Genomic DNA, 24398 nt, shown 5'->3' on the forward strand with positions numbered 1-24398 from the left:
CTAGAACTACAACAAGTATTTTTCCCACTATGTTTGGTCGGCTACATAAATTCTTTTTCTATTGTGTCATGTTAAGGGTCAAATTCTCGTTTAAATTTAAGATAAAAAAGGTTATTTCTAATATTTTATAGCCAAGTCCTTTAGGTCTACCTCTACCTTTCTTAACATTGGCCAATCCAATGCATCTACTCTCCTAACCGGGCCATCGGAAGGTTGACGTTTTAAGTGTCCAAACCATCTAAGATCGTTATCACTGCTATCATTAATTTTAAAATTCATAAAATTCTGTAAAACTTTCCCTACATTTTGGTAACAAATTTGTTACACCTCAAAGTACTATTTTTCTTAATTCATCGCACAAACAATGTTGAACATAGTTTTCGAGGACTATGAATTTTTGCATGGTAACCAGGACTTTAAAAGTCTGATTTAGTATCTTCAAATAATAAAGAAATAAATTCATACAATCCACAAACTCTGAATTCAAACTTAATCAAATCTATAAAAAACAAGTTCATAAATATTCTTTCCATTTAAAATTTCTTCAAATTTCCTTCATAAATTTCCGTTGTGCATATTGATCCAGCTAGTTGATATATTATTCCATGATACATTCAAATTTAAAAAAATCTGTTTTTGTTCTTAGTATGACATGACAAATTATTTTGTTTCTGTTTATATATCAAATATATCTTTTTGGTTGCACCCATTGCTAGTGGTTATTTTTCTTGTGTTAAACTAGAATGCAGATGCAAGAATCTCTTTTTACTTATTTTGAATATCTTTGAAGTAATTGTTACTTTTTCAGTTTGTCAATAAATTGCTTCTTACCATTTTGATACTGTTTTTTGATGCTGTCCTTGATGAAATTTCTTGATTGAAGAATTTATTATTAATCTCCATTTCCTTCTATTTCATCAGGTTCGTGAGCTGGCTGACAAAGAACCTGAAAATGGTGTCTTCAGAATGCTTAGTAGTGATGTGACACGATTCCTGACTACCATTCTTATTGGAACCACGTACTGGTTTATATTTTGTTTTATGATTTTCTCATGATTAAATTCTTTTAATAAACTGATTGTCAATACTTTTTCTGACAATCTTTTTTTTCCTTTTTGAAAATTCTTAGAGTTGTCAATATTGGTGCGACGGCCCTTGCCACTGAAGCAGCAACAACCATATTTGGTGAAGCTGGAGTTAGTGCTGCTACAGCAGTTATGACTGTATGTCTCATATTTTCTTGGAAGTGTGATATCTGCTGTTTAGATTTTTATCATAGCATATTGGAATTTGGAACTTATGCGCAATGAATTGTCTTTGCTTTATCACTTGAGTTAACTCCGTGACTTGTTTCACATGCGATATGGAGAAGGATTTCAAGGAAGCTGGCATGACTGGAACATTTTTTATTAGCAAAAGGAAAGAAAGATATAAGAAAAGGAAAAATTACAATATTTGTATCACTTATATTATGAATAAGTTCCCAAGGAAAAATTGGAATGTTTTGGTAATTTTTCAACTTGAAAGTAAGCAATTTTGTCCTCCTAAATGTAAGGGCATTGATTTGGTTTCTTCCAAGCTGGAGTTTAAATTTCAACCAACCCAATGAGGAACAAAATAATAAATATTGAATCTCATTGCCTTTCTTTTAGAATGATTATCTTGAGCCTTATTCCAAATATTTGTAAAAAGCTTGGCAAACCCAGATTTGCCATTGGTTCTTCTTATGAGCCCTATTTGGTGTTAATTCTAGTTTACGTTAATTCTACTAGACAATGTCCATTCTAAGGCACATACCCTGAAGGCATAGCACTTTTTCAAAATTCGCCTTATGTTTTTTTTTTTGTCTTTTTTTCTTTTCAGTATGTGTTTCTGTTATATTTCTTATTTCAAGCATGGTTAGTAAATACGTACGTACGTTAGTGATGCTTTACTTGGTTGCTGCCATGCATCAATTGATTGTGTAGGAATAGTTAAATCGGTAAATTGGTTTCTATCTAATATTTTCTTTAGAAAAGAGCCTGGTTTACTGAATAATTTCAAAAGCTTCCTGTTTGATTTATGGGTCTGGTCAATGGCCATGGTGCCAAGCTTTTTATTGCTATTTTACTGCACTAGGCTAGTTATAAACTTATTATTTAGTGATCTAATTTATCTAGTTGTTGGATCAAAATGTGAGAGTCGCACCAATGGCAGATAATATTAGAGAGAGTCATCTTAGATGCTTTGGTAATATAAAACGTCAGCCTTTTGATGACCATGTTAGGAGAGTAGATGTATTACATCTGACCTATGCTATGAAAGATAGAGGTTGACCTAAAAAGGCTTGGTTAGAAAATATTAAAAATAATATTTTCTTTTAACTAGATTTAAATAAGAATTTAAGTCTTAATATGATATACAACAACAACATCAAGCCCTAATCCCACTACGTGGGGAAAGCTACATAAAAAAAGCACATCATTTGAATTCATGCAGCGAACCATACATAGTAGGATAAAGGTTTGTTATTGTTGTTGTTGGATCCAAATGTGTATGTGGATATCATCTGACCTTACTTGCAAGAAATATGAAGAGAAAAGAATATGAGAACTCAGTACGAGTATGAGAAAGAAAGGAAAAACTTCAGAGTATCTTGGAAAATGCTTAGAAATTTTTAGAAAAATATGCAAATAGATAAGTAATTCCTTAAAAAGCTCCAAAATGTGCTTTTAACCTTTTATCTATAAGGATATGAGGCTACATGGAAAGCTACATAAAAAAAGCACATCATTAACTATTGCCCGTTCTGGATTGTACATGAGATGTGTCTTGTTTTGTCAGGTGCCCATGTGGCTCTTTATCTTTGGCTTAATCCTTCCTCTCAATGCTTGTTTTCTGTGCAAGGCTTCTGAGTGAGCTGGTGAGTTGACAAGCCGAGTCCTCTTGGTGTGTTGGTGAGTCTATATTGCACAATTCTCAAGCCATTAGACGTGAAGGGCGAGTTCCTTTAGGTTATGATAATCGCTAGTTGAGATATGGTCAAGTCCAAAAGGATTTGACCTTTGACTTCTTGAGATGCTCCTCTTGTAGCTATGTTCAAGCGCTAATGGTGACTAGTTGATTTGGGTCAGGGTGAGTAGCCTTGAGGAGTTGTCCCCTGCTAAAGTGAGATGGGATTTTGACTGAATGGATTTGTACAAGTTTCTTGCAGTTGCTGCTGGGGACCACTTTTTGACTTGTCTAACCTTGGCGAGTCACATTCCCTAACTAGCAAGTGCCTATGGAGGGTGAGGTGAACATTTCGGTCGAGCTCTTGTCATCAGAATCTATTAGGTTTGAGTTCTCCTATTCTAACTTGTTAGGTACCTATAAAAGCCATATATGGACATATATGATTATACACTAGTCTTTGTCCTAGCATGTTATATTTGACCTAACATACGGTGAAATAGTTTTGTACTTGATTGGAAGATCATTAGTTGGTACCTATTCTATAATGTACAACATCAAGCCTTTATCCCACTACGTGGGGTCGGCTACATGAATCATTTTTCTCCATTGTGTCCTATTAAAAGTCAAGTTCTCGTTTAAATCTAATAAAGAAAGGTAATTCCTAATATTTTCTAACCAAGTCTTTTTAGGTCTACCCCTACCTTTCTTAACACAAGTCAAATCTAATACCTCTACTCTCCTAACCGGGTCATCGGAAGGCCGCCTTTTAATGTGACCAAACCATCTAAGGCGACTCTCTCTAATCTTATCTTCTACTGGAGCTACTCCAACCTTTTCACGTATATGCTCATTTCGTATCCTATCTCTAAGGGTAAAGCCACTCATCCACCTGAGCATCCTCATCTCTGCCACACTTAACTTAGTATTATGCTTCTCTTTTAATGGCCAACATTCGGCACCATAAAGCATTGCATGCCTCACTATCATCTTATAGAATTTTCCCTTAAGTTTGAGGGCTACATTTCTATCACATAACAAGCCCGATGCATTCCTCCACTTCAACCATCCAACTTGAATTCTGCTGATAATATCCCCATCTATTTCACCATCACTCTGAAAAATAGATCCAAGATATCTAAAACGTATACTCTTATTAATGACTTGATCGCCCAAAGTCACAATCCCCTCACTAGGACTATTACTGCTAAAATTACACTCCATATATTCCGTTTTAGATCTACTCAAGCGAAAACCTTTAGTATCACTTATATTATGAATAAGTTCCGAAGGAAAAATTGGAATGTTTTGGTAAATTTTCAACTTGAAAGTAAGCAATTTTGTCCTCCTAAATGTTAGGGCATTTATTTGGTTTCTTCCAAGTTGGAGTTTAAATTTCAACCAACCCAATGAGGAACAAAATAATAAATATTGAATCTCATTGCCTTTGTTTTAGAATGATTATCTTGAGCCTTATTGCAAATATTTGTAAAAAGCTTTGCAAACCCAGATTTACCATTGGTTCTTCTTATGAGCCCTATTTGTTGTTAATTCTAGTTTAGGTTAATTCTACTAGGCAATGTCCATTCTAAGGCACATACCCTGATGGCATAGCACTTTTTCAAAATTCGCCTTATGTTTTTTTTTTCTTTTTACTTTTCAGTACGTGTTTCTGTTATATTTCTTATTTCAAGCATGGTTAGTAAATACGAACCTACTCTAGTGATGCTTTGCTTGGTTGCTGCCATGTATCAATTGTGTAGGAATAGTTAAATCGGTAAATTGGTTTCTATCTAATATTTTCTTTAGAAAAGAGCCTTGTTTACTGAATAATTTCAAAAGCTTCATGTTCGATTTATGGGTCTGGTCAATGGCCATGGTGCCAGGCTTTTTATTGCTATTTTACTGCACAAGGCTAGTTATAATTTAGTGATCTAATTTATCTAGTTGTTGGATCAAAATGTGAGAGTAGTTCCAATGGTAGATAATATTAGAGAGAGTCGTCTTAGATGCTTTGGTAATATAAAACGTTGGCCTTTTGATGACCATGCTAAAAGAGTAGATGTATTAAATCTGACCTATGTTAAGAAAGGTGGAGGTTGACTTAAAAAGGCTTGGTTAGAAAATATTTAAAATGATATTTTTTTTAACTAGATTTAAATAAGAATTTAACTCTTAATAGGATATAACATAAAAAAAGGGATTCATGTAGCGAACCCTACATAGTGGGATCAAGACTTGTTATTTTTGTTATTGGATCCAAATGTGTCTTTGGATATCATTTGACCTTATTAGCAAGCAATCTGAAGAGAAAAGAATCTGAGAACTTAGTACGAGTATGAGAAATAAAGGAAAAAACTTCAGGGTATCTAGGAAAAGACTTAGAAAATTATAGAAAAATATGCAAATAGATAAGTAATGCCTTAAAAAGCTCCAAAATGTGCTTTTAACCTTTTATCTATAAGGATATGAGGCTACATGGAAAGCTACATAAAAAAAAGCACATCATTAGCATTGAGCGAGCTAGTGAGTTGACAAGCCAAGTCCTCTAGGTGTGTTGGTGAGTCTATATTGCACAATTCTCAAGCCATTATACGTAAAGGGCGAGTTCCTTTGGGTTATGATAATCGCTAGTTGAGATCTGTTCAAGTCCAAAAAGATTTGACCTTTGACTTCTTGAGATGCTCCTCTTGTAGCTATGTTCAAGTGCTAATGGTGACTTTTTGATTTGGGCCAGTGTGAGTAGCCTTGAGGAGTTGTCCCCTGCTAAAGTGAGATGGGATTTTGACAGTCTGAATGGATTTGTGCAAGTTTCTTGCAGTTGCCGCTGGGACCACTTTTTGACTTGTCTGACCTTGGTTAGTCACATTCCCTAACTAGCAAGTGCCTATGGTGGGCGAGGTGACCGTTTCGGTCGAGCTCTTGTCATCAGAACCTATTAGGTTTCAGTTCTGCTATCCTAACTTGTTAGGTACCTATAAAAGCCATATATATGACATATATGAGTAAACACTTCTCTTTGTCCTAGCATGTTATATTTGACCTAACATACGGTGAAATAGTTTTGTACTTGATTGGAAGATCATTAGTTGGTACATATTCTATATTGTGCTGTATAAATAATGCAAAAGTTTAATAAGATACAAGCAAATTTTAAAAGCATGATGTTTTTTTCATCTGGTAATGCATTTTGTTGCTGTTTGATTTTAGAATTACGGGCAAATCACTTTTTAATTTGTGTGCCAAACAGTTAATGAAATCCTACGGCTTCATGATCATGTAAACACTTGTAATTATTCATGCCTTTATGGTTAAATTTGATTTAAGGTTCAAGTAAGATTACACACAAAACTTATCCTGCAAGAATGAGTTTTATTGAGACTACTTATCCTGCAGAGCCAAAAAGCTTAAGAAATTGGGTTCAGGTAGCTTTCGAAGCTTGAGCTAAGGATTCCTTTCTTGCTGGTTGGTAGCTGCCAAAACCTGAGTTGTGTGGCACCACAGATGTCCATCGACCAGTTTGATTTGACAAACTGATCAAATATATAGGGTTCGATATTTTCCATCTTCTCAACTGCACGTCAACAATCATTTGGCAATGATAGCGAAATATCTGAGACTTGATAACGAGATGTGCATTTTATAAATTTTTTTTAATGATGTAGTGTTAGACACTACGTAGCTTGACGAGGGTAAGATAAATAGATAACTAATTAAGTATTCAGAGTGCTACTTTGTCAATCACCTAAAAAATGATTTCATTTTATTTAGTTTCCAAATAAAGGAGATGGATGATTTTTTTCATAATCAATCTTGTTGATGCTTGATTGATTTGAAAAGCTTGTTTAATATGTCTACCTTCAACTTTTGAGTAGCGAGGATAATTGGCTGTTGTGCTGCAGAAGCATAAACTTATCTACCAGTTTTAATATTTTGTTTCTCCCTCATACTTGGCGTTTCTTCACTTGAGCTCTCTTACTCTGAAGTTAAAATTTTTGAATGACCGATTACTCTTTCTACATCTCTTTGATAGTCCATGCTAAGGCACATAACCCCATCTAAGGAGGTTACGAGCTTGATAGACATCGAAGCAAAATATAACTTGCCTACCAGTTACCTTTTGGTCCTTTTCAACAGTGCGGATAATTGATTGTTGTGGTAGAGTGAGGAAAATTGTTTACTGGTTTTACTATTTTGTTTCTTTCACTTATTAAGCATTACTGTAAAGTTAAATTCGCTCCATATCAGATCACTCTTTCTGCATTTTTCAATGATAATCCATTCTAACACACTTACTTGATTTCACACTCATCTCACACTTTCTCCACAAACTAGACTAGCATTATGAAACTAAATTGCCTCCTGCTTTTTTCTTTTAAGTTTAAATATTTGTAAATCTGTCTGTCCGGTTAGCTTTCTGAATTATTTAGTGACATGCTATTACTATATCAATTTCAGGTTGCTATCTTGCTACTTACAGAAATTACCCCAAAAAGTATAGCTGTACACAATGCTACTGAGGTTGCTAGGTTTGTTGTCAGGTGTGGAAATTGCTCTTTGATTCTGAGGAATAGTAGAGTTTTGCTTGAGATATCTTTCCATTTCTTTGTTGTAACTTGTATAATTTTCTACTCAAAAGAATGCATTGAAATTGTTTCACTTGTCACATTTCATGTGATGTAACTAGGTCAGGCCTGTTGCATGGCTTTCTTTGGTCCTGTATCCTGTTGGAAGAGTTGTTACTTTCCTATCCATGGGAATGCTCAAGATGCTAGGATTGAAAGGCAGAAGGTAGGTACTGTACATAGCACTACATGCTTTATTTATGCTGTATATGATTTTTATATATAGTTTTTGTTCCTTTATAGAAATTGGCATTTTATATTATATTGGTCAGTAATCACGTAAATTGCGCAAATGCTTAACTGCATTGTGTAAATAGGCATGAATTCACTTCCTTGATGTTGTAGGGTACTCAAACCAGAGACTGCATAAAGATACCCAAGCTCATGCTTTTGCTATAGGTGTTAGATTTATCTTCTTGTAAAATAATTATATCTATATGTTTTTTGGATGGATAAGAAATTAGGTGCAACTAAAAAGCACTTGCAGGTTCATGCTTTCTATAGTTTCAATGACAACTTTAATTTCACTTTGTTCTTTTAGAACTATTATTTGTTCTACGTACTATAGGTTCATGAAATAGTAGAAGAAAACGCAGTTAGCATAAAGATCTTGCTTTGAAACTATAATCATCCTGATTCTGATTCAGATGCTCGTTTACTTGGCAAGTATCTTCTTTACAGAAGCTCTTAGTACCTATGAAATACATTTTATTGAAGCAAGGCGACACTCTACTTTGTGATCAATGTTGATAATGCGTTGAGAATGAAGATGTAAATTACCAAGAAGATATCTAGACCTTGTAGAATCAGGATTAGGTGTTTACCATCTCCTAGAAGATAAACTCTTATGTTCTTTGTTGTCAAGCTTTTCTCTTGACTGTTTAGAAGATTCAGTTTAGTAAACCATTTGGACTGTGTAGGACTAGGAATGCTAATGCTGATGTACAAAACCAGAGTTTGATGCTCTGTATATTGGTAATCATGTCCAAACACACCTGTACAGATTTTTTTCTGAAGCGATATTTCCTTTTTGGAAGAAAAGCTATATTTGATACTATCCTTGATTTAAAGCAATTTGAACTAATGCTGCATTTGTTTCTTGACTAAAAAATTAATAAATAGTTACTTTTGGCTTTTAGTTTGCAAGATTTCATTCTTATTTATTTGTTTTTCCCCCTGAACATTGTCGTCCTTGTGAATTTTATTGCTGGCCTTTGACATTCCTTACCATTATTTAGTGAACCATATGTCACTGAGGATGAATTGAAGCTGATGTTGAGGGGGGCAGAATTGAGTGGTGCCATAGAAGAGGAGGAACAGGTGATGATCGTTCATAATCATGAGCTTGGTATTTATCCATAGCATCACCATCTTCCTGTTTATATCACATTGAAACTATTCATGGGCCATCTTTTTTACTGTGTCCAAACTTCATACCATCCAATCAAATGCTTCTAAAACTGTTGATAAATTAGTCAGTTAGGCTGGGCATGTGTGAAGCTGTACAAGACTTCATCAAGATGTCATTTTGCTTATTCTACGTAGTTTTTAATTATTTCTACTATTTTATTAAACTTTTAATGTATTGGCTGTTGTCATAAACAATCAATTGATTTTTTTTTTAGATTCTCTTTTATTTTAATAGGATGATATGGTTTCTTTTTATTAAGATTTATCTAGTTTTAAATTTAAATTAATTTGAATTAGCTACATAACTCTATTTTTATTTGGGATGTTAATAAATGACCTAGTCTCACAACTCAATTTGAACTCAACTCGAAAAATTCGGATTGACTTGATTACTACTTGGATCAAGTTTATGTCTAAATTGTAGGCCTGATTATTATTCGAGTCGCATTTGAGTCAACCTGAATTATTCGAAATTAAGTTGAAATTGATCTAATTACTATTTGGGTTTGGGTTATGTGAGTTGGGGACCTGGGGTTTATTAATTGGGTTAAACTGGTCATATTTGGTTCATGTTGATTCAAAATTTGCTTGATGCATATAATAAATGTGTTAGATGGACCGGGTTCTAGTTTGCCGAGTTTGAGTTGCATTGGATTTGAATCAAATGTTTTGCCCCATATAATAAATGGTTTGGGTTCAAGTTAAGCAGATTTGGATCAGGCCAGCTTTGGGTCATTCCCAAACTCAACCTATCAACCTAAATTTACACTCCTAATTTCTATAAACAAGGATGTAAACCAGTGTTAAAACCCTCTTCTTATGAATTAAATTTGAGAGCTATCCATATTCTTCTTCCTATTTCCTGGTACCTCTCTCCTTTATGTTCTAAGAATTAAATTTGAAACATTGTAAAATGTCGTGTGATCTGAAATAAGTATTTCTTATTTCACAAGTATTAGATATAATAAAATTTATAGATTGACGGCGGAAGGAAATTAGAATTTTTTTTTTGCTCCTATGAGCTTCTTTCAGAAATATCATGGTTTTTAGATTTGATTCTATTAATCATTTATATCTTTAAAATTTTATTTATGCTCCTTGTTTTCAATCTTTTATAGGACATGATTGAAAATGTGCTGGAGATAAAAGAGACGTATGTCCGGGAAGTGATGACTCCCCTTGTGGATGTGGTTGCAATAGATGTTAGTGCTACTCTACTTGATTTTAAAAACCTATGGGAGAGCCATCAATACTCCAGGTAAGCTTAAAGGTACTACTGCATTCCACATATTATTCTCATCATTTTTTTTTATGCGAGCGGATACTTTTTCTCAGGGTGCCTGTTTTTGAGGAGCGTATCGATAATATAGTTGGAATTGCATATGCTATGGATATGATTGAATATGTTGAGAAGGTTAGTTAAGTTACAAAGTTCATTTTTGTGAGCTTGCAGAGTCAATGTAAATTTTGCTCTTAATTAAATATAATTTGCTGTTTTGTCTATTGCACTTGGCGTTCTTTATTTGATAGTGTCCTTTTGTTTTCTTTTGTAGGTTGAGAAACTGAAAGAATCTACTGTCAGAGAGATTGCACACATGCCGACCTACTTCGTACCTGGTAATTGAAGTTAAACTTTACTTATGTATTAAATAATAAAAATAAAAGTGAACAACAGGCCTTTATTTGGACCCGATGACATCCACTGAATTAGGAGCTGCAGTATTGGCAGTGTTATTGGCCCTTGTATCTTGATCACTTACTCTGAATTTAAAATGTTCAATTTTGGTGATTATATTCCATATTGACGATTGGAACTTATTTTTATATTCAAACGCACTGCAGATTCGATGTCAGTATGGAATCTTTTGAGAGAGTTCCGGATAAGAAAAGTTCACATGGCTGTAGTGCTAAATGAATACGGTGGAACCATTGGAGTACGCAAATATTTTTTTTTTTTTTGCTCTTAAATTTGCATGTTTAACTTCAAATTTTTTTGTTAATTTCTCAATCCTTTCCTCACCGCTGCTTTATGAATTTACTATTGCAGAACTCCTGCCATATGTTATTGATCAAAGTTTCTTAGTTGTCATTTTGATGTGGCTAATCTGCTTTGGATGATGCATTACATGCGCTATGAAAATTTTCTGTAATGAAAAATCATTTAATCCGTCATTTTTGTTATTACTTTTGCCTTAGCTTGATCTTTTATGGGAATACAAGGATATACTAAACCATAGCTTTTTATATTTTTGTAATAATTCTCCTTTAGAATATATGCTTGAAAAACTATCTATACACATACACATCAATGAGCTCTAGCTCATGCAACATGCTCCTTGGTTCTTATAATTAGATATCATAACTTTGAGTTCAGCTTGTGATCTTTTTAAATTTAAATATTTGCTAATTTTTTGCGTTTAATTCAATCTGTAATTGATATTATGCCTATTTATTTTTAAATGCATTTTCCCTACTTTCAATTAATAATATGTGTGGAATATGTTTATGGCCTCTTTATTTATGTATATTTATATAAGATTTCAGGTAACTAAAAGATAACTTTTAGGTATTTTTCTTTAGCTATTTTAAATCATATGCACTCAAAATATTTGATGAATGGTAGAAGATCAATAAGTATAAATACATCTTTACTTAAATTTGGTGATACGACCCTATAAAAATAAAATAACCAATTAATCAGTCTAGACAATGCCACCATGACTTGTGCTTTTATAATCTCCAAGAAGTTAAGATGAAATCACAATGCTTTCAAATCTTGGCCATTAGATCACCTCAAGATGCATGAAGGTTATTCTATCAAATCCATAAAATTGAGCACCAATTTCAAAGCCCCAATTTAGATATGATGATCTAGATTACATCACACCCAACACCAATCTCAAGCTATCTTATGCCATGATTTTAATTACTAGCAATATTGATTTAAAAGCTTAAAGGTCTCATACATCATCCATTAAGCTCAAGGGTGGAACAACCTGGCATGAATCTTAAATAAGAGGTTTCTTGCTATTTAATCCTCAGATCAATTGAAGGAAGAAAAGAATCCCTCAATCAGGGAGATTTTTTTCCAAAACAAATACTGAAATAAAATGTCTTATCCATAAACTATTAATTCCAACAAAAATATCAAACTACCCTTGACCCTCACCTCATTTAATAGTGTTATTCTTGGAAAGGAAAAGTAACTTGAATCCATTTTGGTTATTTGATATTTCTTTGCGAAGACTCAATTAGGTCTTTTTTTTTTCCATTTTCAATTTTGATTATTGGTTTCAGCATCTAAGTGCTTTTCAGGGTCGAGCAAGGCTATCATTTTTATTTGGCTTTTTGTATTCCATGACTCTATCCACATTTCTACCGTTGATCTAGATGAGAAACATCATACAAGAAGGTACTTCCGCATCTTCTTTTAAAGATCACATGCAGGAGCTTGAGGAGGTGGAAATTGAGATCCTATGCCTACTTGGGGAATCTCACTTGACAAGATTACTACAAGTTAACACTCCCACTCCTGTGAACCATCTCCCCATCAACCCATGGCATGTTGAGGGGTGCATCCAGAGAATACCAATATCACAGTATCTTATTGCCATATATTAAGATGCAACCACCTTATTATAATTATGGGGCAATGACCACCTAGACTCAATGTATTCACCTCCAATTAACCAGATGATTCATAACTCATCAACTTTCATTGGAGAAGCATAAAGCATCCCCACTTTGTAATGAGGGCATTCCATGTGATTTCTTTGGGATGAGCTGTGACGCCTTGCATGAGAAGAGTGATCCTGGTGGGCATAAATCAGGTTCCTCCCCAGTGGGGTCTCCACAAAGCTTCATAATTCTCCATTTTCGTATGGTTCACTAAATCTTTACAGAGTTCAAGATGCCTCATTTGGACACCTATGATCGATCCATATATCCCTACGAGTGTGTGAACCATAATCCAACCATTTTGCATTCACATTGAGCCACACACTTTGGCAGATATTTTGTGCCACACTAAAGGGACAAAATCATATATGATTTTGCTATGTTGCCTATAAGGCAATCAACATGTTTGTAGATTTGGATTGGCTCTTGGTCTGCCATTCCATTATTCTTAAAAGAATTGCTAATGATTATCTCCTTTATATGGTATTTGCCATAAAGGAAAGTCTCCAAAAAACTATTTCATAAGATTTTCAATTAAAGCTTAATAGATTCTATGTGTTGACCCAAAACTCTTATGAGTAGGGCTTTAATCATCACCCTTTTCCTTGGCTTTGATGTGAGCCATGACTCACACTTATTCGAAACCTGCCTACATATTGATACCCAAATAGCTGTTGATGAACTTATTTCAGATTGCCAAATTTCTATCCAAACCTCCAAGAGAGGATATATCAACATTTTAAACATTAGAAGAATGGGCACTTGACAAATGGTTCTCCTCTTTGTAGCTTCCACTATGAAAAAATCCTTTCCTTGAGTGGGACATACATCATTGAGCACATCTTGTTCTAATGTTGTGTTGGCCATTTAAAATGATGAACATGTTCAATGTCCTTACCATCTCAGGTTGAGCATCGACAATATTGATCAATATAGCAACTACCACACTAGGTGTGGACAGACCAAAAAACTTTTCAACCAATTACTCATTTTTTAGGGCTACCTTGGTTGATTCCTTTAATAACCAAAACACCTTGTTGAAGGATAATACATTGGGGGGTAATGCCACCACAATTATCATAAGGTAATGAGTGAATGGGGGCGAGATTGAAACTTATTAAAGGTGCTATTTTGTCAAAATAAGTCATCCTCTCTATTCCCGACGAGCCAACTCCAAAAATCCTGCACATTGATTATAGTATCAATTTAATTGAATTGAAACTTGAGAGGGTATAAACTCCACGTCGAGATCCACTAGCAGTAAATGCTGGAGTTAGAGAACCTTGTTTCATTCTCAAGATGATTTTGATCAACACTAGAACCTTCATTGGTGTCATCTTTTACTCTATCTTCCTTAACATCAATCTTTCTAATAACTACAACCTACAATTATGCCCCTTTATGGTTTTAACAATCATCCTATAAGGGTTGAAGGTACCATCACTCTTTTGGTCACACTTTCCTTGAAGGATAACTCACCCAATGTAATTCACGGTGGTTGAATCCAAATATGCATACAATGCTATATTTTAGAGATCCTTTACCATACATCTACGTGGCAATTGCATTTGCACCCCATCTAAAGTCAAATTTCTCACTAAAATTGGAATTCCAATAGTTAGAGGGAATAAAAAAAATTCCTAATCATGCTATCTCCACCATTTATAATCATGACCATTAATAACTTTTAATGTTGATAACTATGACCATTGTGATGAAGTTACTTAGCGGGCTGCTCTTGTTGAGGACCTCAGTCCCTCGTTCTTATGAGAACCTGAAATGATTAATCAACTTTGGTAACTCTTTACTTTTGGGAAATGACAAATCTACATGGACTTCCTTTGATTTCATTGATATATCTTTGCTTAGAACCCCATGCACACTTATATCATTGGACAATCCATCAATATGTATGTTGATGACATGTTGATCAAATGCATTCATATGTCCCATATTTCTAAGATTTGTAACAATATTTCCACCTAACCAATCTCATGGCTTTTTCTATCTCAATCAATATTTTATAACCAAAAAAATGATCTGACCACAATAAGGGCAATTGTAAAGAATTATAAGAATAATTTATTTACGAAAAAAATAAAAGTATAGATGGATACAACAACAACAACAACATTAAGCCTTTATCCCACTATGTGGGGTTGGCTACATGAATCCTTTTTCTCCATTTTATCATGTTAAGTGTCAAATTCTCATTTAAATCTAATAAAGAAAGGTCATTTCTAATATTTTCTAACCAAGTCTTTTTAGGTCTACCTTTACCTTTCTTAACATAAGCCAAATCTAATACTTCTACTTTCCTAACCTGGTCATCGGAAGGCCGCCGTTTTATGTGACCAAACCATCTAAGGCGAGTCTCTTTAAATCTAGTCTTCCGCTGGAGCTACTCCAACCTTTTCACGTATATGCTCATTTCACATCATGTCTTTAATAGTAAATCCACTCATCCACCTGAGCATCCTCATCTCTGCAACGCTTAACTTAATATCATGCTTCTCTTTTAATGGCCAACATTCTGCACCATAAGGCATTGCAGGTCTCACCACCATCTTATAGAATTTTCCCTTAAGTTTGAGGGGGACTTTTCTATCACATAGCAAGCCCGATGCATTCCTTTACTTTAACCACCCAACTTGAATTCTACTAATAATATCCCCATCTATTTCACCGTCACTATGAACAATAGACCTAAGATATCTAAAATGTGTACTCTTATTAATAACTTAATCGCCTAAAGTCAACTCTCCACTATATTTATTATTACTAAAATTACATTCCATATATTCAGTTTTAGATCTACTCAAACAAAAGCTTTTAGACTCTTAAGGATGACCTCCATAATTCAAGTTTACCTTCAACGCCCTCTCTAGTCTTATCAACAAGAAAACTATCATCAGCAAAAAGCATACACCATAGTATAACCTCTTGCAACTGTCTTGTGAGAACATTCATGATTAAAGCAAAAAGATATGGGCTTAAGACTGATCCTTGATGTAATCCGACAGAAGTAGGAAAATACTTGGTCAAACCATCTTTTGTTTGAACACAAGTAACAACTTATGCATACATATCCTTGATGACTTGAAGCATTAGTAATCCTTTTCTTTTCTAGAACTCTCCATAGCACTTCTCTTGGAACTTTATCATATGCTTTCTCTAAATCAATAAATATCATATATATATATATCCTCCTTATTCTCAATATACTTCTCCATCAAACCTCTCATAAATGTATAGCTTCCATAGCAGACCTACCCGGTATGAATCCAAATTGATTTTGAGAAACATTAGTATCATGTTGTGACCTATGCTCCATAACAAAATAATAGATGGATAAGGATGAAAAATTATGTAGAAATTAGGGATATTGTAACACAATCATTTAACACATGCCTTGTTTGAAGCACAATGAATACTAGGGAATGTTGATAATTTTTTTCTTTATTTTTTGCCCTGCTTGACAAACATGATTTGAAACCTCTTATCCACTATAGTGTCAACACTCTAAATTCTCCCATCTAAGTCATAAGGCTCATGTGAATCATGATTATCGACAAGTCACTAACTGGAGGGATATGAAAGGCTACTAGAGTATAAGTATTAGGATTAATGTTGGTTTGCAGATGATTTGGTGACCATATCAATGGTGATAGCGATGGCAGGACAAGAACCTCCTATTCCCTCTAATTGCACTCTTGATGTGTCCTTCAAACATTTCCTTTTGCTTATGATAACTCATTGATGACTAGAAGCCAATCCTAAGAGGATCAAAGCAATCCAAGACATTAGTCCTCCTGACAATATTAAAGCATTCTAATGATGAAAAATCTATGAAGCACAGATATGGATACGACGGCATAGACATGGCATGACGCAAATGCCACATACGCAAATTCTCCTTTGTGTATTATTAATATAGAATATGTAATTAAAACACATAACAATAGTATTTATATTAAAAGCAACACACACTGAAGTATAATCATATAGTTCACATAAAAAGCTTAACAATGAGAAAAGAAATTATAATTAAATTTAAAATTTTATTACTTGTAGAAATTATCATATGCCAATATCACAAACATTAGCATTTAGTAATCATTGTCACATATTTTGCCAATATCAATATTATCACACATTTTGTTAATATCAGTATTGTCTATAAAATTAAAAAAATCCTAAACAAGAGTTACACCAATACCCTCTTTAATATAATTGGACAAAATATGACCTTATCTTTATGAACATATTAATGATGTTGCAAAAATTGGAGCTAACAAACTCAATACTTCTTTGACTAGAAGAGAACAAAAAATATCAAGAAACCTAAAAAATGAAATTAGGGTTAAAGAAATAAAGCTCCATTAGCATTTAGCCATATTGCCTGGTTGAATGATAGATATAAGGAGAAAGATGTTGCGACTAGGAACCAAGAAACCATTGAGGATTGTGGTAGCAGTAGGATTGATTGTGAAGGAAAAGGGACATTAGGGCTGTGAGTAGAACGCTGCTACAAAGAAATGGGACGAAATGTAATGGATAGGAGCCAAGCTAATTGTGTGAGAATCAAATTAGGGAAAAAAAGAAACTTGAAACATGCCCCCTTGAGTCATGCCCGACTTTAGTTTTTTGGCTTGAAACGGCTCTGACACAATTTTGAGCATATTAGATGTGCGTCGGGGTGTTTTGTTGTTCCTATTCAACACAAAGACGAAAAATAGTTTTGAAATGTTCATGCTTCATATCTAAATAGGCGAATAACTGCTTCTCCTTGTTATATTGCTATTGTAGGAGACAAATATTTATAATTCTTTAATATCCTTAGATGAGCTCACCATACTGGATTTCAAGGGAGTAAGGAATGTCACAAATTGCCTTTGCTAGTTGAGCATATATTTGGTTATCCAACATTATTGTCCAACTTATGTTTGGCAAAACTTTAAAGTTGTCGGCCTTCCCTTCGTAGCCCTCTATTTTGTCTTGGCCAAAGAAGATAATGGCTCTTAAAGGCCCTTATAACTCATTGAAAAGATCTATAGAAATATTCTAGTTTATTTGATTATCAACTATATGGTCCAGGTATATTGCCTTGCTACCAAAAAGTTATGCCTTTATGTCAATGCTGATTTTGTAGGACTTTACACAACTCCTGCTACTAAGTTTGGTCAAGTATTCAATTGACTTGAGGGAATTTGATATCCATTTTCTTTCTCATCTTAACATCAAATCACATGTTCTTACATAATTTATCCAATAATGCACCCTTCTTGTCAACCCCAATCCTTCAACTTCAAAGTTCAATCACCACAATAGATTCTTTATATTGATGGTAGTGGTAGATTCTTGCTTAGTTATTCATTAGGCATCGCCTTAGAATTTGGGTTATATTTGAATTTCAATGCCACCAATTATGTTGCTGAGTACGAGAAAATCATAGTTGGCCTCGGACTAACTAGTAGTTATGGAGTCTTAAACCTCTTAATTCATATTGCTCTTGCTTTTTACCTTATGAATTCAAAGTGGCTTCAATACTCAAAATCAATAGCTAATGTAATTTTTTGATTTGGTGAAGCACTCGCCAAACAAGCTCGAAACCCTCCAAATAATGTACAACCTTAAAGAGCAAAAACTTTAGTTGATGCTCTCTCTAAGTTTGCCACTTGACTTGCAAGTGCTCAGTATAAAGGGACTCATTGAGGGCATCCACTATCTGATTATCGATCATGAGAATTAAACACCCTTGATACTACTTGAGCACCTTCATGAATAGATCGATTGTTTCCTTACTTGTGATGGTGTAATACTTGGCGATTAATCCACTGTTTAGCTTTGCAAAAATAGAACAAATTTTTCTCTGATCAATGATGTACTGTCAAAAAGGGACTTCTTAGAACCCTATCTCTAGGGTATGCCTCCATCAGACACGAGCACACCTTTCATAAAGTTAAATTTGGAAGAAGCAATTACTATTTGGGCTTGCCTTCAAACTTTTTAGGTAAGGATTCTACTAAATCACTATGAAATAAGATTCAATTAATAACAACAACATCAACATCAACATCAAGCCTTTATCTCACTATGTGGGATCGGCTATATGAATCTTTTTTCTCCATTGTGTTATGTTTAGAGTCAAATTCTCATTTAAATCTAATAAAAAATGTCATTTCTAATACTTTATAACCAAGCCTTTTAGGCCTACCTCTACCTTTCTTAAAATAAGCTAAATTTAATACATCTACTCTCCTAACCGGGTCATCAAAAGGCCAATGTTTTATGTTAGCGAACCTTTGTCTAAAGCTTGGAATGAGACTGAATATATTTCCTAGAGCTAAAAGGCTTCTATTCTCATCTGCCCCCAGAGCTACTCAAACTTTCACACATATACACTCATTTCACATTTTGTCTCTAATAGTGAAGCCAGTAATCCACTTGAACATCCTCATCTCTACAACTCTTAACTTAATTTTATACTTATCTTTTAATGGTCAATATTTTGCGCCATAAAGTATTGCAGGTCTTACCACCATCTTATAAAAATTTCCCTTAAAATTTGAGAGGTACTTTTTTGTTACACAATAGGCCCCCGTTACATTCCTCCACTTCAACCATCCAACTTGAATTCTACTAATAATATCCCCATCTATTTCACCATCACTTTGAACAATAGACTAGAGATTTCTAAAATGTGTACTCTTTTTAATGACTTGATCGTCCAAAGTCAAAATCCCCACACTAAATCTATTACTATTAAATTTCACTCTATATATTCGGTTTTAGATCTACTCAAACAAGATTCAATTGAGCTCAGCAAAAGTTATTAAATTCATTCAATTATTATTGATTTCCCATCCGTGGCACACTTCATTCAAAGCCTTTATCCTTTTACTCAATGGAAAATGAACATTATGTCTAATTTTGCAATCACCATTGGATGTTGAAAATGTATAATACTTAGAGGAGACTATTTTTCCAAGTGGGTCAAGTCTAAAGTTGCTCTCGAAGATGTCATAAGTTAATGCCAAGCAATTTATTTAGAATAATTGCCTTTTGCTTTGGCTTCATGGTAACACTTATCATCGATAATATAACACAATTAATTATTGGAAAGTTCTTTTACTAAAATTTGGTAAGAGCAACACATTAAATTATTGTACATGCCTATGGTTATAACGAATCCTCAAACAAATGGACAAATGGAAATGACTAACCGCACTCTTTCAAAAAATATCAAAACATGCTTAGAATAGTTTGGGGATGGGCAATGGTTCTGGGAGCTATCTCTTGTTATTTGGGTCCATTTCACAACAAAATAAACTCCAACAGGAGAAATGCCCTTTAACTTTTGGTTTGGTTTGAAAGTAATAATCTTGATGGACCTTGAGATGCGTAGCTTAATGGGTAAAAATTTGATGCCACCAACAATGATTAAGAAAACTGTCAAAATCTAGTAGTACTCCTAAAATCATGATATGTGGTTTTGTTCAAAACAGCACCTCACCAATATAATTTAAGGTTTAAACCTTGTTATATCCTAGTTGAAGGCTTGGTTCTTTGTAGCTTGGAAGTAGTATGTAAAGATATATTTAGAACAAGTTTTTTTTTTTCTTTATAGGAGATCATTATGTTGTTGCTACCATCATGCAGCATGGAATGTATAAATTAAAATATTTAGAAGGAATGATTCTCTAGGAGATGCCAAGTGTGAAATTTTTTCGCAGTTATTATCAATGAAAGATAATCCCTTATCATATAAGTAGCTTCTACACTAGTTATGTCCATTTCATTAAAATTGAGTTCCAAATTATCAAATGAAGGTTCTTGTAACTTTAAGTCACCATGGGTTATCCCTAATTTATGACAAGGAGCTTCCTCTTGTGTTTTGGTAAAACTAGCCAGTTCCTCCTAAAGCTTTCCTCACTTTTCTATTATTTGAAATTGGACTCATTCAGATTAAAGATGAATTCAATTTATCTTTACTTGGTGAATAATTTCTTTCCTCCATGTCAACTCATCTTGAATTCTAGCCAAATCTTTGGCCACCCAAGTCTGCACCTTAAGACTCCTCTAGTTTGTCCTCATTTCTCCCTCAACCACTCATTAGTTGATGAATTCCATTTATTAAAAAAGAAAGTAAATAATGAAATCAGCATAAATCACTAAAAATATGGTCACCATCAAAATGATATTGATATATAAAATTTTTAATCCTGCCATCACGACACTTACATACTCTAACCTTTTCGTCTAAAGGAACATGGATGACAATCCTTGAGCCTAGCTAGCTCGTGAAGCTGAACATTCCTTTGATCATCATGCACATATTTGGTAGTCTCTAGCTAACCTTGACAATTTTCTTCATCTACACAAACTAAGAATGTTTTGGATCAAACCTCATCTTCTTTCTTGATGGGGAAGAACCATTACCTTGAGTTACAAGTTCAACAAGAGCACATTCCGAAAAACCAAGGATTGTTCCTTATTTTCTTCAAAAGATGAGTTGTGAGCTTCTCTGCATCAAAAGAGAGACTTATTGATGCAGAAAAGATAAGGAAGCACCTCGTCAGATCAATTTCAGAGCTTCATTATAATGAGTTGTGAGCTCCTAAGATGCATTATGGCATTAATGCTTAATTTTCATGATTAGAATAATCCATCTTGACTTCTTCCCTATTGTTTTTGCATTTTTTCCAGACTAAATTGATTAAGTGATGCTATATAATCTTGAAGTGTTGGGGAAGAAGAGCACAAGAAGCAATAGAAAACTCGCTCTGAAGTAGTCGGATAACCACCTCACCATCATTACATGATGGTTATCACTCTCAACCTTACCAAAGGAAGATATAGCAAACCTGCCAAAAGCTAAATTTGAAATAAAAGAGAGTTATCTCAAATGTATTTAAAAATGTAGTGCTTTGCAACATATAATTCCATGGCTCTTTATAGGATTTAGTTCATGAAGAATTTTAAGAGCCATAAAAATGGTAAAAGATAGTGAATTATATAAAGAATAATAATTCTCTCCTTTTTCATACTTATAGTAATTTTAACACAAACACAAACATAAAGGAAATAACATAATCATATAAAATAAATATGAAAATAATAGGATTATGTGAGGATTGCATGAAAATGCAAGACAATATAATGATATTTCAATCATTCAGTACTTAGTGGAGGAGCTCATGCATTAACCACACCAATATCTTCCATTCTCCGTGTCTTTCACTAATTTCTTATTATTGTGCTGTATGACATATAGAGAACGAATATGCTTTTTCATGGAGATGATGAGCCAAGACATCACTAATCCATTGTGTTAGTATCCCCAATTGTATAGGAAAGATCTGTTGGATCAAGGTTCGTTATGGTACCGTCAATATATCAAATTTTCCTCAAATGTACAACCATTTGGATCAAAGTGAGGCTTGGTGAGGGCATGCCTGTTGTTACCCATCTCCCTCTGGTGAAGTAATAATCTGACTTTGATTCCATTTAAGAATAAGGATGAGAAATTTAGGAAGAAATCTATTACACTTTACTACAAATTCTGTCAGTCAGTCAGAGTTTTATTACATGAGGGCAACCATCAACTTATTAATAGCTCCTAAAGTAGTTTATGCGCCGCAGGAAGAAACCTTTCCTTTATGGGTTTTCAAGAGGGAAAGAGAAAGTTTTTGAAGATTTGAACCCATTTTCCTTTTGTATATTTGGACTATGGTCACAAATTAGAATGACTAACATTTAAAATAACTAACGGATAATGAAAGTTACTTTTCATATTGCCAATGACTTTTAAGTAAATTCTAGCATTCAAAAGTTTTAGATATAAGACGAAACATGTAGGATGGAAATGGGCTCTAGCCACACAGAAATTAAGAAAACTCAATAGGGATAGTAAATCCAATTCCTCATTATGAAAACGGAACTGCTGTAATAAAACGGCTGGTGATGTAGATCCTCAAATTTGTTACTAAAGTTGAATGTACGCTTCATGTTGTGTTTTTTTTGGTCTAGATAACCTTTTCTTGCGTCAGTTTAACTTTATTTTCTAATCCAATGCAGATCGTGACTTTGGAGGATGTTGTTGAAGAAATTGTTGGTGAAATTTTTGATGAAAATGATTCTAAGGTGAAAATCATTGCTCCGAAGTTTGTTGATGAACATTTTCTTACATTTGTGCATTTCTTTCATTTGATGATTTCATTGTTCTTGATATTGCTGAAAGTATACTTCTATTTTGTATCATGCAAGTAATGTTAACAAAATTCCTTAGTTTTTGTGCAAACTATTTAGTTGTTGCGTTTCTATTGTAAAACGGATTTTGCAAGTTCAAAAAGACTTAACTATTGAATCATGATAAATGAATCTGCAGTTGCTAGTAAAAGTGACCTCTGCTTGCTAGTTAAATCATCATGGAAAAAGTTATTAATGCCAGCCATGTGCAAGGTGTTCGATCACTTCTTCTCTATGTGGTAGACTTTAGGTTAGCCTCCTGATAGTCTGCCTCTTAGTTTGCCTTTTGAAAGGCGTCCTTAAGTTCAACTTCAAATATTGGTCTCTTGAAGTTTACAGATATTTAGCCTTCTAAATGTTGCCCATACAGGTTGGTAATGAAGTAAAAAAACAGTGGATATAACCCTAGATCACCTTCTTTTCATATATCAAAGGCTTGATCACCTTCTCTTTTTTTTCTGTACTTGAGATAGGATTGAGAGAGGGTCCGAGAAGTAGATAAGTAGTGATCACTATATATAGAGTGCCGAGAGAAAAAAAAAAGAAGAGAATTTTATTGGTCTATATCTATAGTGCCTTTCATATGTCATTGGAAGCCCTTCTACAGTCACTAAATTTTATTGTTCTGTTAGAAGAATTTATTTATTTTTTGGATTTATGAGTTTTCTATGCCATTTATGAAGCGCATGATATAAAATTTAAGGCATTATGCAGGAGGAGATCCAGAAGAAGACGGGTTATATTGTAATGCAGGAGGATGGAACATTTGATGTTGATGCCAATACATCAATTGATCAGCTTTCTGAGGAATTGAATGTGAAAATACCAGAGGTCTGTATTTATTTATTTTGGTGATTAATTTTGTGCCTTTCACCTTTTGTCTCGTTCATCTCCATGCTAACCTTATACAAGTATTTGGGTTCTTCTATCTCATTCTATTTTATAAATCTAGTACTAATCAACTTGACATTGTTTTCTTATGAGAGGTTCTCACCTTGCACAATTTTTTTTTTGTAAAATTAGCACATTGCACGCTAATCATGCAACTAGGATCAGCTAATGTGTTTCTAGCAAAGGTGGTACTTTATATCTTTTACAGAAGAAGACTGTATCAGTCTTTTCCTGACTGCGTTGCTACAAAGTTGTCTTAACACATCAATAACATGTTTTAGGAAAACAACTTGGTTATTTGATCATATTCATTGAGTTATTTGATCATATTCATTGAATAGCAGAAGATACCGTCTTTGCCGAATGGAGCAAAAATAAATGCGAACGGAAAAGAAAGGTAAGATGGTAAGAATTTGGATCTTCTAAGGCTATTGCGAGTTGAATTGTCTTTCCTGACTTCAAATTGTCTTTCCGAACACAGTTCAAAGAATGATAGTTATGTTTGACTTTGACACACTATCGCCTAGCCAGGGCATCTAAACGGTACTTATCTTAATGTGGGTTCTGAAAATTTGCGCCCAACCTCTCCGCGGACTTCTTTCTTTTTTTTTT

General features: G+C 33.9%; 1 protein-coding gene across 1 annotated transcript in view; it reads left to right on the plus strand.

Annotated features, from left to right (window-relative positions):
* Positions 1-24398, plus strand: part of LOC110095247 (DUF21 domain-containing protein At1g55930, chloroplastic-like) — a 40137-nt gene that overhangs the window by 3282 nt on the left and 12457 nt on the right. The window contains exons 2-12 of the mRNA XM_020820697.2: positions 922-1019; positions 1130-1223; positions 7390-7467; positions 7619-7722; positions 8795-8876; positions 10085-10224; positions 10302-10380; positions 10520-10583; positions 10809-10900; positions 22725-22790; positions 23610-23726. Coding sequence (XP_020676356.1) covers positions 922-1019; positions 1130-1223; positions 7390-7467; positions 7619-7722; positions 8795-8876; positions 10085-10224; positions 10302-10380; positions 10520-10583; positions 10809-10900; positions 22725-22790; positions 23610-23726 — 1014 coding nt within the window. The remainder of the gene's footprint in view (positions 1-921; positions 1020-1129; positions 1224-7389; positions 7468-7618; positions 7723-8794; positions 8877-10084; positions 10225-10301; positions 10381-10519; positions 10584-10808; positions 10901-22724; positions 22791-23609; positions 23727-24398) is intronic.

Source organism: Dendrobium catenatum, unplaced genomic scaffold (assembly GCF_001605985.2).
Source record: "Dendrobium catenatum unplaced genomic scaffold, ASM160598v2 fragScaff_scaffold_1449, whole genome shotgun sequence".
Classification (NCBI taxonomy): Eukaryota; Viridiplantae; Streptophyta; class Magnoliopsida; order Asparagales; family Orchidaceae; genus Dendrobium; species Dendrobium catenatum.